At 50.6% G+C, this 12,759-nt stretch overlaps 4 protein-coding genes across 4 annotated transcripts; 1 reads left to right on the top strand and 3 right to left on the bottom strand.

Annotated features, from left to right (window-relative positions):
• Nucleotides 1-74: 74 nt before the first annotated feature.
• On the bottom strand, nt 75-1,055 carry LOZ57_000978 (uncharacterized protein; the record flags this gene model as incomplete). The annotated part of the gene is made up of 1 exon (XM_049250072.1): nt 75-1,055. One exon carries the CDS (start codon nt 1,053-1,055, stop codon nt 75-77), a length of 981 nt encoding a protein of 326 aa, XP_049111232.1.
• A 500-nt stretch (nt 1,056-1,555) lies between these two features.
• On the top strand, nt 1,556-2,791 carry LOZ57_000979 (uncharacterized protein; the record flags this gene model as incomplete). Its single annotated transcript, XM_049250073.1, has 1 exon — nt 1,556-2,791. The coding sequence occupies one exon, from the start codon at nt 1,556-1,558 to the stop codon at nt 2,789-2,791; it is 1,236 nt and encodes a 411-aa protein (XP_049111233.1).
• Nucleotides 2,792-3,805: 1,014 nt separating this feature from the next.
• On the bottom strand, nt 3,806-5,197 carry LOZ57_000980 (uncharacterized protein; the record flags this gene model as incomplete). The annotated part of the gene is made up of 1 exon (XM_049250074.1): nt 3,806-5,197. The coding sequence occupies one exon, from the start codon at nt 5,195-5,197 to the stop codon at nt 3,806-3,808; it is 1,392 nt and encodes a 463-aa protein (XP_049111234.1).
• A 1,063-nt stretch (nt 5,198-6,260) lies between these two features.
• LOZ57_000981 (uncharacterized protein) lies at nt 6,261-8,806 on the bottom strand (the record flags this gene model as incomplete). The annotated part of the gene is made up of 2 exons (XM_049250075.1): nt 6,261-8,149; nt 8,212-8,806. 2 exons carry the CDS (start codon nt 8,804-8,806, stop codon nt 6,261-6,263), a joined length of 2,484 nt encoding a protein of 827 aa, XP_049111235.1.
• Nucleotides 8,807-12,759: the final 3,953 nt, after the last annotated feature.

A 12,759-nucleotide genomic window follows, 5' to 3' on the forward strand; every position in this document is an offset into this window, starting at 1 on the left:
CCCATTCCAAGCAATATTCCTATTTCCGACCATCACACCCCACCAGCGCCTTTGCCATCATAATGTGCATCATCTTACAGTATCTTTTGACGTTTAGTGTTTGAAGTCCCGAATGAATTACTGCCTCTAGCTCGTTTTCGCTCCATGTCTTCCTTCATAACTTTCTCAATGGCGCTAAGAGGCCTAGATGGCGCATCCGAACTTTTCGGGCTTGCTGTTTTTTTCGACATTGACGCAAAAACATTTTTTGGTTTCGAAGTGGATGTCGATCCAAGTTTTGTTGGGGCTTTTTGCTTTGGTGGACCAGGAGCAGTCGGCAACAATGAGGAGTCTGACACCTTTTCTTTCAAGGATGATAGATCGGAATCACCCTGAGAGTCTGTTGGGGTGAAATTCTGTAGGAGTGTAGTTTTCATAGCAAAATTCAGCTTTATTTTTTCACCTTCTACCCTTTGCAACTCTTTCACGGTATCTAAATCATCGCCATTTTCACCTGTAGTTTCTTTATCCCTATGGGCCCTTTTGATTTGTTCTTCGATTAACTTCCTCTCACGTTCTTCCTCTCCACGATCCTGTCGTTCCTTTTTGCGAATGGCGTCTTGTCTTCTCAGCGCTTCCGGGCTATTATCAATCCATGAAATAAAGATCCCCTTCTCTCCCTCCTCCACGCGACATATCCCTTCCCGGCCCAAGTGTTTTGCAAACTCCGTTAAGCTTGACCATTTTGTGGCGTTCATGTGAATATGTTCCTTATTCGCAATATACTCCTGGTAGAAGTGGTTGATATTGACTTGCTTCTCTCCATGAGAAGTCCGTAATAACTGAAGGAAATCCCGGAGAAAGTCGTTGGAGTAGCCTGCTATGAATTTCTTGGGGTCTTCGCCCACTAGGAGCATCTGGCGAACATGCGACTCGGATTGAGTGTGGCATTTGAAACCATTCTCATCGCGCATTTGTCGTTCGCATACCTGGCAATACCATCGTAGGCGCTGTAGACCCTTGGACTTCAGCTTATTGGAAAGATGTTTAATGCTGCCAACCTCCGCGCGCGGCATGATAACGACTAGTCGACCTTGCTAACGGCAAAGGATGTTGCTCTGCCTGACACCAGGCTTTTTGAGAGATGGATGGCTAGTTAGTTGATCCACTGCATGCGTGGCGCTTCAGCTGTGGCTGGTGTGAACTTTAAAATAACCCTGCTTAGGTGGTTAGTTACGTGTTGGCATACGGAGTACGGAGTAGTTACAGAGTGGTCGAATATAGCCCTTCCGGCGTCAATGCCCGTTCGTGACTGCAAGGTTGGTTTCTACGAGAGCCCAGATGCTCTGCGAACTTATCTTCATATTACTTAATGGGGACGCGGCAGTTCTACAAAATGTAACTGGTATGTTCGCTCAAATCATTGAAATCGCAACTCTCCCTGACACTATTTCTGACACTTTTGCTGCCTACATATAGGAGACCGATTGAATATACAGGCCACGACTGTAGCTCATGTCAAATGAACTGGTCTTTGATATAGACTTCCTTCGTTTTCCCGCTTCTCACTCTCCAAATGCCTCCAAAGTTCCCTCTACAAGCCCGCTTTGCGGCGTGCCTCTCCACTATCATTTTGCTCATCGTCCTTTACTTTATCCTATCCAGCCCACGATTTGCGTATGCAGTTGACGTTGACTCTATAATACGCGAGGATCACAACCACCGTGTAATACGAGATTCAAACGTTCAGTTTTCTAAGCCGAGGATTGCTGGGCATGTCGAGATGCTTACTGACAATGTTACCGGCCATGCTGTTCTGGCAAGAAGAGCTCCGGAGGGCGTGGATTCACTGACAAATAACGTACCAAAGTTAAAAAACATTCAAATGGGAGAGACGCATCATTGGGTAATTCCGAAAAGCGTCGTCACAGGTCCAAAGTCGCCGGTACCTCCAGGGCTACCAAAAACCGTTGAAATAAAAGAAGTGCAGCCAAAACCCTCCCTTGATGAAGAAAGCATGCAGGAACAACGAAAACGCAACGAGGAAGTATCTCGCAGGACGAGTACGGTTTATGTGACGCTTAATACTTGTATCCAACCAATATTGAATGCAACCCAGCGAGCAGACGATTCTTCTCCACCACAACTCCAGCTATTTTATTCGCAAGACGGTTCGGTAAAAGAGCCAGGCCCAAATACGCCAAATATTCTGTCGGTAAACTTTGACGATGGTTACGCTTCCGTGGAAATCAACGCAGCTGGAGATGTATACATTGGGGTCTTCGCGCCCACCCATCCGAGATATGGTGGTATATATAACTATGAAGTTGCAGCGTCGATAGATGCTCCATTTCATAGCGCGGAACAGAATACCCCCTTTTTGTATTTCGTCGATAGCGACAGCAACGCTGCTCTACTTCAGACAAACAATCTCACCTCAGCCTCGGCCGGTGAAAGTTCATACGAGGAATGGATGAATTTAGACCCACCGCCTTTCACTCTTTTTGCTCATAATATGAACCATTCCGCCATACTTGGAATCCAGAAATCCTTTTGCGGACTCAGCAAGAATGCCCAGATCAACAGGATGGGTGGCTCGCTTCAAGTTAAAATGTCAAATAGAAGTATGCACCCCAGAGAACAGTTCTATATCACGAACCTCAATCGTACCTCGTCGTACTATGGAATCATAGCAATGGAAGGTAACTCAACGGCCTCTGGTAGCGGCGTTGTAGGTGGAGGAGGCAAAGTCTGGAAAGCGATGAATTTTACCACAAAATCAGGCAAGTTCAAAATTACTCAGGCTATTTGAAATAAATCTAACCTATTCAAAGAAAATAATTGTGCCCTCGCGTTTGACCTTGACTTCTGCTCTGGGGTGGCTTATGCCGTTCCCTCTAACCCTTCATTCAAGCGCGCCGATCTTGAGAAAATTTACGACAATCATGCCGCGAGCCTTTACAAAAACTTCACATACTCTCTCCAACAAATTCCTTGTAATACTTCTGCTTCATCGAAATACTCTCTTGCCCGAGGCTGTGATGACTGTGCTGCAGCATACAAACATTGGTTATGTGCCGTTACAATTCCTCGCTGCCATGACTTCTCCAGTGGCCTTCCATTTCTTAAGTCTCGCAATACAGGGCAAACCTTTTTGAATGGTAGCAGTTTACCTGAAGATTTTCCGGGCCGTCAGGTCGTTGCCAGCAATTCGTCACGGAACGATTTGATTGACAATGAAATAAGACCTGGTCCATACAAGGAGGTGTTGCCTTGTATAAATGTTTGTCATCAATTAGCACAGAGTTGCCCACGTGCGCTGGGCTTTGTATGTCCGTCGGATACATGGCAACTTGAATCATATGGAAATTTAGGTGACAGTGGTGACGTGACATGTAGCTATTTAGGCGCTGCATATTCCCTCAGAAATGATGCATCAAAGCTCAGCGCCATGCATATGGGTATGGGTTCTGCGGTTCTAGGATTCTGGCACCTTGTCTGGTGGCTAGGCGGTTGAATGTTTTTGAAAACTATATTTATAATTCTTGGTCAGGTCCTTGAACTGTTCTTCTTGAATGGCCTAGGAAGGTTGAGGTCCGAGCGCTTTCGACATTTCGAATATCAAACTATACAATACTCCGTATAGAGAGGTTTTCAGAAAGAAACGAGGGTTAACTATACGTAATCATATTTCCTTTACGCCGTTTCATTAACAATGCAAGCCATCTGAAATAGGCAACATTATATCATGCAGGGGTATCTTTATTTATACAACAATAGTAGCCATTGGACATGGGAAAATCCCGCATCCCCCATGACAGTTTAATTATTTTCTTCTCGCGGTTGGGGTCCAAATATTCTTTAACCCAGACTGATTATTACCCGGGTTCATCTGGCGCGGAGTACTGTTACCTACGCTGGCCCATAGTCTCTGCCCAGCAGGCGTTAGACTTGCTTTATTCAACCCAGATGGGCCACCAGGTGAGGCGCCGCCAAATCCAACCATAGGGCTACTGGGGAATTTTGGTACGGGCGTTTTTGTGGTGCTAGCAAGTTTTTCTACTCGTTTTGTCTTTGCAACTCGTTCAACCATGCGGTGATGCAGGGCTTCGCGACGACGGGTGTCTTGAAGTTTGAAGGGGTTTGAGGTGGATGATCCGGCGGATGAGAGGAGTTTGAGGTGGTATTCCTCTTCGTTGCACTCAGTACTGGATTTTGAAGGCTCGGGTTCGTCCTCATCAACGAAGGCGTAGCCATTAACACGAGGTGTTTCGCCCCCTGCGAGGTCAGCTTCGGTGTCTGTAGGTCGTGGGCGACCAGCAATGGCGTCACGGATGGCGGATATGGACGGCGACGGTGGAGGTTCTTCTTGCGTATTAGACGTGGATTGAATTCTAGTATTGTGATATAAAACATGTTTTGGTCCAATGCGAGAAGTGGCTTCTGCTTTCTGCTGGACAGTTTCGAACGTGTCTTCAATAGACGACGGCGTAAACATCAACGAATTCTCTGCTTTCGGTTTCCAGGCATCTGGCCTTGCAGGTCTGGAATCAAGGTCGGTCTTGATTAACTCTTTGCTTCCCTCTGATCTCTTCTGGCCTTCCAACCTCTTAGTCTCTTGTCGTTGATAAGCGATTTGCCTTGAAGTCGGAATCTTATTTCCATGCCACATCCAAGCATACTTCGCTTTTCTTTTGGCGTTTTGGGCATCCAATACTTTATAAAACGATTCATTATCTTCACTCGTATATCGTGCCTGGAAAGCGCCTAAACTCATGGTGTCGACCTCGACACTGGCTGCCTTTGCTGAATCTGTTTCCGTATCAGGTACCTTTGTAGACGCCACAGACAACGGCGTATCGCCACTCCACTGCATCGGTGTATTCATCGGTTGGGCAGTATGCCTAGGTGTGGAAAAATTTACCCCTCTCCGGCCTTGGGGACCCGGAGTCATCACCTCCGCTAACCTCCGCCCTGCCGTCGCGATCCATTCTTTATTCTCAGAGTCAAGAGCGTCTAGGTAATCCTGCTGCGTTTGGGTCTCAAGGAGCCCCGGGAAAAAATCTCTCGCGATAATGTGCGATAATGCATCAGTGTATTCATCTTCGTCGAGGACTTTTGGCGGTCTCTTAATGCGTTTTAGTGGTGGCGGAGGTGGCATCAAATCCGAGTCTGAGTTCCGCTTTGCTAGAGCCTGAGAAGGTGACTGAGAAGCCATTTTTAGGAGCTACCTGAACAAACACCTTATTAGAAAGTAGAAACAATAGCACAGCTAGGAAAGTGTCTAGCTAATAGGTATTCGTAATTATATTGAGAAAGGTGAGAGCAGCTAGTTTGTTAATCCGGTGGAATTATATCATCATGACATAATCGTACTAATATTCCCAAAATACCCTCGCTGAACATCAAATCGAGATATGATAACTACACGCTGTATGGAGTATACCCTGTGAAGACGAGAAAGTCTTTCAAATAGCAACTATACGGATGTATTGGAATTAACTGTTCAACTACCTACTGCGTGCTACCTATTACTCGCTCCTCGCACCTTCCACCTTTCAACCACACTGCTCACTGTTCCAATATAGCCTGCGTAACAGAATCCACCAAAAATTACCTCCCCAACTTTTCCTTCGAAAACGCAGTACACTTCACACCACCTCTTTTAATATCCTGAGATATGATTTCTATAAACGAGTGTAGGAAAATATGCAAAAAAGAAAAACAAGGCCATGTGTGACAGGCGGCGGAGAAATAAAGCCAGCGCTCCCAAGACCCGGCCGATGTCTATAGATATGTGTTGATTGTTTTTGAGAGTCCAGCCATGCAAAAAGGAAAAATACCAGTGCAAAAAGTGCAACGAGAGTGTTGTGGAAGAACGTCTCGATAGATCCACAGTGACAAGGAGAGAGAAAGGGAAATCGTGAAAGTTTGGTACACCAGGCAGCAGAGCCAAAAGCACCATCTAGATGTTTTTTGATACAAGAGGAAAGGGTGATGTTGTATGAGCGGCGTTATTTGAGGTGCCGCAGTCATATTGCCGCTAACCGAAGGTGGAGGAATGTTTGGCAAAAAAGAGATGACATTATCAAAATGGAATTATGTCAATATGTGGATCATCAAGTCGTACAACGTGTAAAAGAAATTTTTTTGCAATAATACCTCTGTGGGTATGTGCAAGGAAAATGGTCATGTCAAACGAGAGGAAGGGAAAAGTTGGAAGAGGCGCCTCGGCGAACGGGCAAGCTGGAGGGTGGCAGCTGGTGACTTCGAATTTATGCTTATTTGGAGTTAGCATTTGGTGTTGGTGGCGTTGTCGGGCTTGAAGACGGTGCCGTAGGGAAGAGAGAGTACGAAGTACGAGTCTTGCGATTGGCAGCGCCGCGAGTGAGAGTTGACGAACGTTTTCTTCCCGGCACACTGGACTGAGATTTAGTCGACATGCCGCTCCCGACGGAGTCGATGGTGGATTCCGATTTAGCACGGTCGTGAAACGAAACAAACTGTTTATCGGCAGTCTGAGCCTCGCTAGGGGATAGCGACGTGGCATAGGCGTCCCGAGGGAAATAGGTGCCATGAGACTGAGCGGTCGCTACAGGTGACCGAGGGACGAAGTGTTTGCCTTGGTCAGCCATTGGGCTCGCATTATCACGCCCAATGGCTTCGCGGCTAATGCTGGGACTATGAATCAAGTCCGGAACGCTATTTGTTGATGTAGAAGAACGATGTTTTCGGGCGCTGGATGCAGCTCGAGCAAGGATCATGCTCTCTTGTGAGTTGCATTTGCTAAGGGGTGAACAGCTACGGCCGGCGGATACAAGTTGATCGTCCAGCTGAGCATAAACGACTTCTTCATCGCTCTCCTGTATATTGGGCATCATGCCTCCGTACATTTGCAAAGGTGACAGCCTGTCATCAAAAGAGGGCCCGAAGTCTTGGAACGGGTCTGGCTTGTACTTGCGGGATTTTTGTCCGTTTGGAAAAAAAGAATCGGATATATTTTGATCAGCACATGCATTGTTAGGTAATGCAAAACAGGTATTGCCCTGTATAGTTGAAGCTGGTCCACTATATGGTATCTCCTCAGATGATTTAAATGTCCGAAGACTACCATAGTTCGCGTTCATCGACCCATCTTGTCCAATTGCGAGCGAAGCAAGGCCTTCCTCCAGGTTTTCAACGGATACCCGCTGCCAATCAAAGTTAGAATTCGATTCTGCTGCATGCTCATAGCAATAGTCGATGTCGTCTTCCCACGAGTCCTCCAGGATATGCTGAACTTTCACAGAGATGTTTCGCTCACGGAGGCGATCGCTCTGGGGATTTGGCTCTTTGCATTTCTCCTCCAACGCTGGGATAATTGGCGAATGAATATTATCCGGGCGGTAGTCAAGGTCAGATTTGACCGGATGCAGGAATTGGGATGTCTTGACGATAGGAGACATAGAAATGTGGCTATTGCGCCACGCAAGCTCGTTCTCCTCTGGGATATTTGCCAGTCCAGATATATGATCAAAGGAAGAGGTTCTAGGGATGGCTGGGGAATGATCGTCGCACGTGACCGCATGGATAACGTCTTCAGGTGGTTCGGGAGATTCGAATTGGAGCAACTGCGACAGTGCCATTGCATTTTCTTTGAGCGGCGATCGAGAATCGCCAAAAGTTGCTGATGTTGGTTCAACACCCAAGAGGGCATCAATAGTCTGAGACGTTGGGTCAATAGGTTTTGAGCACGCATATTTTGACGAAATACGAGGCGGGGGGGTGATAGATGGCGTTGATGTAAGTTTGCTTGCTCTCGATACGGGGCGAGAGAAATTCTCGACTGAACGAGACGCTCGCTTGGTACCCTGTTCATTGGGCAGTTTTCGTCGCTCTATGCGGGTAGGCGATCGTGGAGGGCTCCTGGTGTATAATGACTGTGAATCAGGCGCCAGGGTTGAAAGATTCGTTCCTGTTATATCTTCTGAGGAGACATTGCGGTCAAAAATGCTCTCTGCTCGGATCCCCTTGAGTTCTGCACCTGGTCTTTGAGAAGCTCGAATAATGGAAAGCTCAGCAGCCAGGTCATGGGGGTGGGTGTACTCGACAGGAGGTAATTGGCTCTGGTTGGTATGGGTGACATGCTGAAAGTCAAACGGCTCAGAGATGGTTCGTTTCAGGAATTCGTCTATTGTTTGGAGGTTAGCTTGAGATCAAAAAAACTTTCTGAAGGATCAGAGCTGAACATACGCATGTCATGGTGTCGCGGCTTATGGATGCGGTGAAATATGCCCAGGCCTTCCACTCTTTCCTTCTCTTTGACAATTCGTTTATTCCTGCCTCGTCTATACTTCTCTCTGGACATCTCGTCCTCCGGCTCAAAGGCCGAGTAGCTCGTGAGACTGGACTTGCTCCCCTGGCGCTTCAGCATGCGACTTCCGCGGGACATCAATGATTTTCCCAGTCCATCTTTGTCGGCAGGTAGAAAGAAAGAGGATAACGTACGGCCGTCCTGGGAGGATCTTCGGGATGAGGACGAGTCAAGGGAGGCCATTGGCAGGTCCGGAGACTGGCTGGAGGACGCGCTGGACGCGTTGGTGTTGCTGCGCGAGCGACTCCTGAACATGGATAGGCGTTTCGGGCTATTGGTGCTGGATTGTGGCCTGACAGTCGAGGAAGGGTCTGGAAAGGTCGAGGCGGACGGAGTTGGCGGCTGTCGAATGATTAGGTCATAGTAGGAGGGCGAGACGAGGAATGAGAGCGACGCGGAGGTTTTGGGGCGGGGAGGTGTTGAGTCCATATTATGGGCGACTACTGTTGCAGCGTGTCCCTTCTTCGTGAGCATGGAATAAGGGTCCAGGAGGGGTGCGAAGTGCCTCGACACTCGACCACGCGAGAATAGGGCGAGGAGAGAAAAAAGAGCGGCCTTGAATCATGACCCCAAGCAGGCGGCCAGGATCATGGGTATATTATAAAAACAAAAAAGGACTGGCTCGGGCAGACCAGGAACAGGGCCAACACGTTAGCCTTAGCAGTGCCCCCCGGTCGTATCCCTCGCGTCGAACCGGGGTGGGTGTGCACGAAGCTAGGGAAGATCAATTGCTTGGGTCTACGGTAACTAACTTAGACCGCGACGAAGACCGGGAGCACGCACAGAGGACGAGGGGAGCAGGATGGGAGCCGGTAAAAGGGGGGGGGGGATAGTTCGAAGGAAAGGAGCCGGGGCGGGATGTAGTCAGTGCGGCGGAGGGTGGGCTGGAGGCAAAAGGAACGGGCGAGAGGCCAGCACGGCTTTCAAATAGTGGTGGACCGAACAGGAAGAACGAGCGAGGGCGAGGCAAAGGAGCGGCAGGCGGACGATGGCAGTCGAGAAAGGCGGACGCGCGCCCGGAATTATTTTTAAATGCTAGCGGGCGAGATAAAGATAAAGACAGCGATGAGGTCTTTTCGACTGCGTTTCCGTACCGTACCGTACGCGTCACGTCGCCTGTATCTGGCGGTACATCCATACGTAAATGCGCGGCCTGCAGTGCGTCTGCGTCTGCGCTGCTCGCAGCTCGCCAGCTGCTGCTGCTGCTGTGCTTCACGCCGGAAAATTTACCGTGATCTGGGTGCTGGGGCGGCTGAGCTGGTATTTCTACATCCCGGCCGCGTCGTCCTACCGCCAGCAGCCACCTGGGCTACCTCTGGGCACCGCGCTCTGCCGCTGGGTACAAAGCGGACGGCATCAGGGCCTCAAAAAACGCGCCATGTTGCCCACGCCCTTCTATTCGCTCGACCAGCTCTAGGGCGGAGTCCGCTTGGTCGGTCGTTTTAGTGTGCTTCTGCGGGTGGTGAAACGCCAACAGGCTCGCATGCACGGCATCCCAAGAGCAATAATAAGCAAGCAGCAGAAGCAGCAATGTGGAAACTGCTAAGAAAGAAAGCAAAGAAATAATAATAATAATATAGGAAAAAAGAAGAAAAAAGAGGGCGTCGAATCCACCACGACTGGCTCGCCCACCACTAACCCCTGACTACCTTCTCGACAAAATGCTACTGTCCGGCCAATGGCGGCGACGCTTGGCTAGGGATTCGGTCCAATGCAACAATGGAGAGCCAATGCAACTGGAGAAGGCAGGCCTTCCCCGACCAACAATCCGATTATTCTGCCAGTGAACGGGCCTCCCTCTGGACTGGAGCGCGCGCGGCGCATGTGAGGATCGAGGCGCCCTCGCGAGCCGGTCAAAGAGAGAGCGGCCGCCAGACGGCAGTGTTGCATGCGTCTGCAGTGTGGAGGAGGGCTCGAATTACATGGCCTGTACTCCGTACGGAGTACTCCGTACAAGCGCTATTAACGGCCGTTCTTGGCCGCTGGGCGAGGTCTCCAGTACGCATGCAAAAAAGTTACGAGGCAGCAATTGAGTTTGCCCAACCACTACTGGGCCGGCCAGGAACGAAATACCCTATCTTTAGGGCCCTCGCCGCCCGCCCTCGGCCGGCCCACGGGCGACACAGCACGACAACACCCACCAGAACGCTGGCTGCGGGTGCGCGTGCGCGCGCGCGGTGTCGGGCAGGCCGCGGGCTGTGTCGCCGTCGCGAGTCTGTAACGTCACGGGCTGGACAACCCGGAACGCTGGGTGGCCCCTGGCGGCACAGCCAATGGTAGCCCACCTACTCCGTACTCCCAGCCGTTGGCCGCCAAGGCCGCCCTTTGGACTGCCGGTGGGGCGCGGCGAGGGGACCATCCCGTTTGGGCAAGGCGTGGGGAGCGCGTCCGCAATCGTGGAACAGGGGGGCTGGCCGCGCAGCCAATCGCCGCAGCTGCCCAGGCTGGTCCCCACGCGCGCTCTGGTTGGTCAAGCGCCGCTTTTGGTTCCCGGAACCGCACTAGGGCCGGCGGAGCGGCTGGCGTCGCTTATGTCAGCCAGGGTCGATTACGTAGCGCGTTTGCGGCCAGAACCGAAAGCGGCACCATGTGAAGGATCATCCACCCAGGCAGGCATCGCGACGGCTCACCACCCGCGTCTAGCCTGGCGTGATGCTACTGCTGCTGCTGCCGTTGCTTTCGTGCGTGTCTCCGGCCAGTTTCAGGCGTCCGCAAACAAAACGCTCCTGCCCCAAAAATATCCCGCAACGCACCGACTCACGCTCTCTTTTGTCCCACCCCCGGCCGTCGTACTCGAGCGCAGTAAGCGGATATAGGCAGCGTTCTTCCCTTTATACGTGGTCTGAAGAAAAGCAATGCTGGGACCTTGCGACATCCCCGCCGGCACCTTAAAGGAGGTCAAGCTCGTCTTCCTAAAATAAAGCCCGTTTAGATGTTTCTTTTCTTTTTTGTGGGTTTTTGTCTTGTACGGAATCCATAGCACCAGTGCTCCGTTCCTGGGAGGCTGCAGTATGAGGGCCTCTGAAACAGGCCGTATACATATTAAGGCTGCTGGGTCACCGTATCGTCGTCGTTGCTGCTGAAAGGTCGGCCTGCTGCCGGGCTGCCCCAGACAAGATGCAGTGCAACGTGCTTTTTAAACGCAACAGGGTTGGCATTCCCTCGCGATGGGGCTTTCTCCGTCTGTCTGTATTTTACCCAATGTATGTATGGGTCCCGTATGCACGATATCTCCATGGCTGCAAGGAATATACGGACCACGGGATATTATTATGGCCGCTTCTCCGGACGAAGTAGCTGTGATGTCTGCCTTGCCCCTGCGTCGCGGTGTGGTTGGCAATGCGTGCGATTCAAAAATAGTCTAACCGGCAGCTTATGGATCGTCCTTTTTCATGTAGGAGTATTGGAATTGCACTGTCCTCGTCCGACTTGTGCGTGTGCGCTCCCGCAAGGTGGACGGACGGACATATGGACGGAGCACTCACCACTCCCACGCGACTGCAAAAAACCACCCACAGCTCCGCATTACATCAAGACGAGATGGGGCCATGGAGCCCCCTAGTTAGTTAACCCATTGGAGATCTATAGGACTGGTCTGTTCGCACTCCCAGCCCCCTCCATGCTCTAGCACTCATTCTCTGGTTAGCTATCCAGGCCCCCTCACGAAAACAGCGGTGTCTCGGATAACTATCCAACAGACCTCGATCTCACCAGCACATTGCCACGAGTCGACAAAGAATAATTGTTTCCGGGCCGAAACCGAGCGAGATGCGACAACTTCAAAGCATCTGACGGCAGCTCCTTTGGAGGCCAATACTTCTGCCCCACAAAGCAGGTTTGCAGAATTGTAAAATCATCCTCGGGAATTCCTCGACCTCACTTTTCTTCTATCCCTCTGCGCGACTTTTAGCAGAACCTGGGGAAGGGCTAGCGTCCAGCGGGGGTTTCCCGCGCACACCTTCCAAGGTGCAGAATCCACATGCTTTCTCTCTAGCTCGGCGAACACAAGCTTATATGTGGCCTTCTACAAGCCGAACTGCGCTGGTGATGCAGCAAGAAACGCCGGCGGCAATTTGCAACGGGGGTTCGTACATACTACATGCACACCGAGATGTAAGTTATGTATCTGGTGCCGGCGCATGCCCACATGAAAAAAAAAAAAAGCGGCCTGAATTCGAAGAAACATTACAGCATGTCCGTACCCGAACCCCTCAACAGAGACCACCCACGGGCTGACGAATTTTCTCATCTTCGCATGTTCTGCATTTCACAGGCTGGGCAAACTGCCCTGAGACAGCCCTGCTGGCACCCCCGTCAATAGTTTGTGCGGGGGCGCTTGGGAAGGCGATGATGAGATTTCGGAGTTTTCTTCAACCAGATCGACATAAACTAAGGCCTGTATCACCGCTCCGTGGTACTCCGTACGG

Source organism: Ophidiomyces ophidiicola (assembly GCF_022830035.1).
Source record: "Ophidiomyces ophidiicola strain CBS 122913 chromosome Unknown scaffold_2, whole genome shotgun sequence".
Classification (NCBI taxonomy): Eukaryota; Fungi; Ascomycota; class Eurotiomycetes; order Onygenales; family Onygenaceae; genus Ophidiomyces; species Ophidiomyces ophidiicola.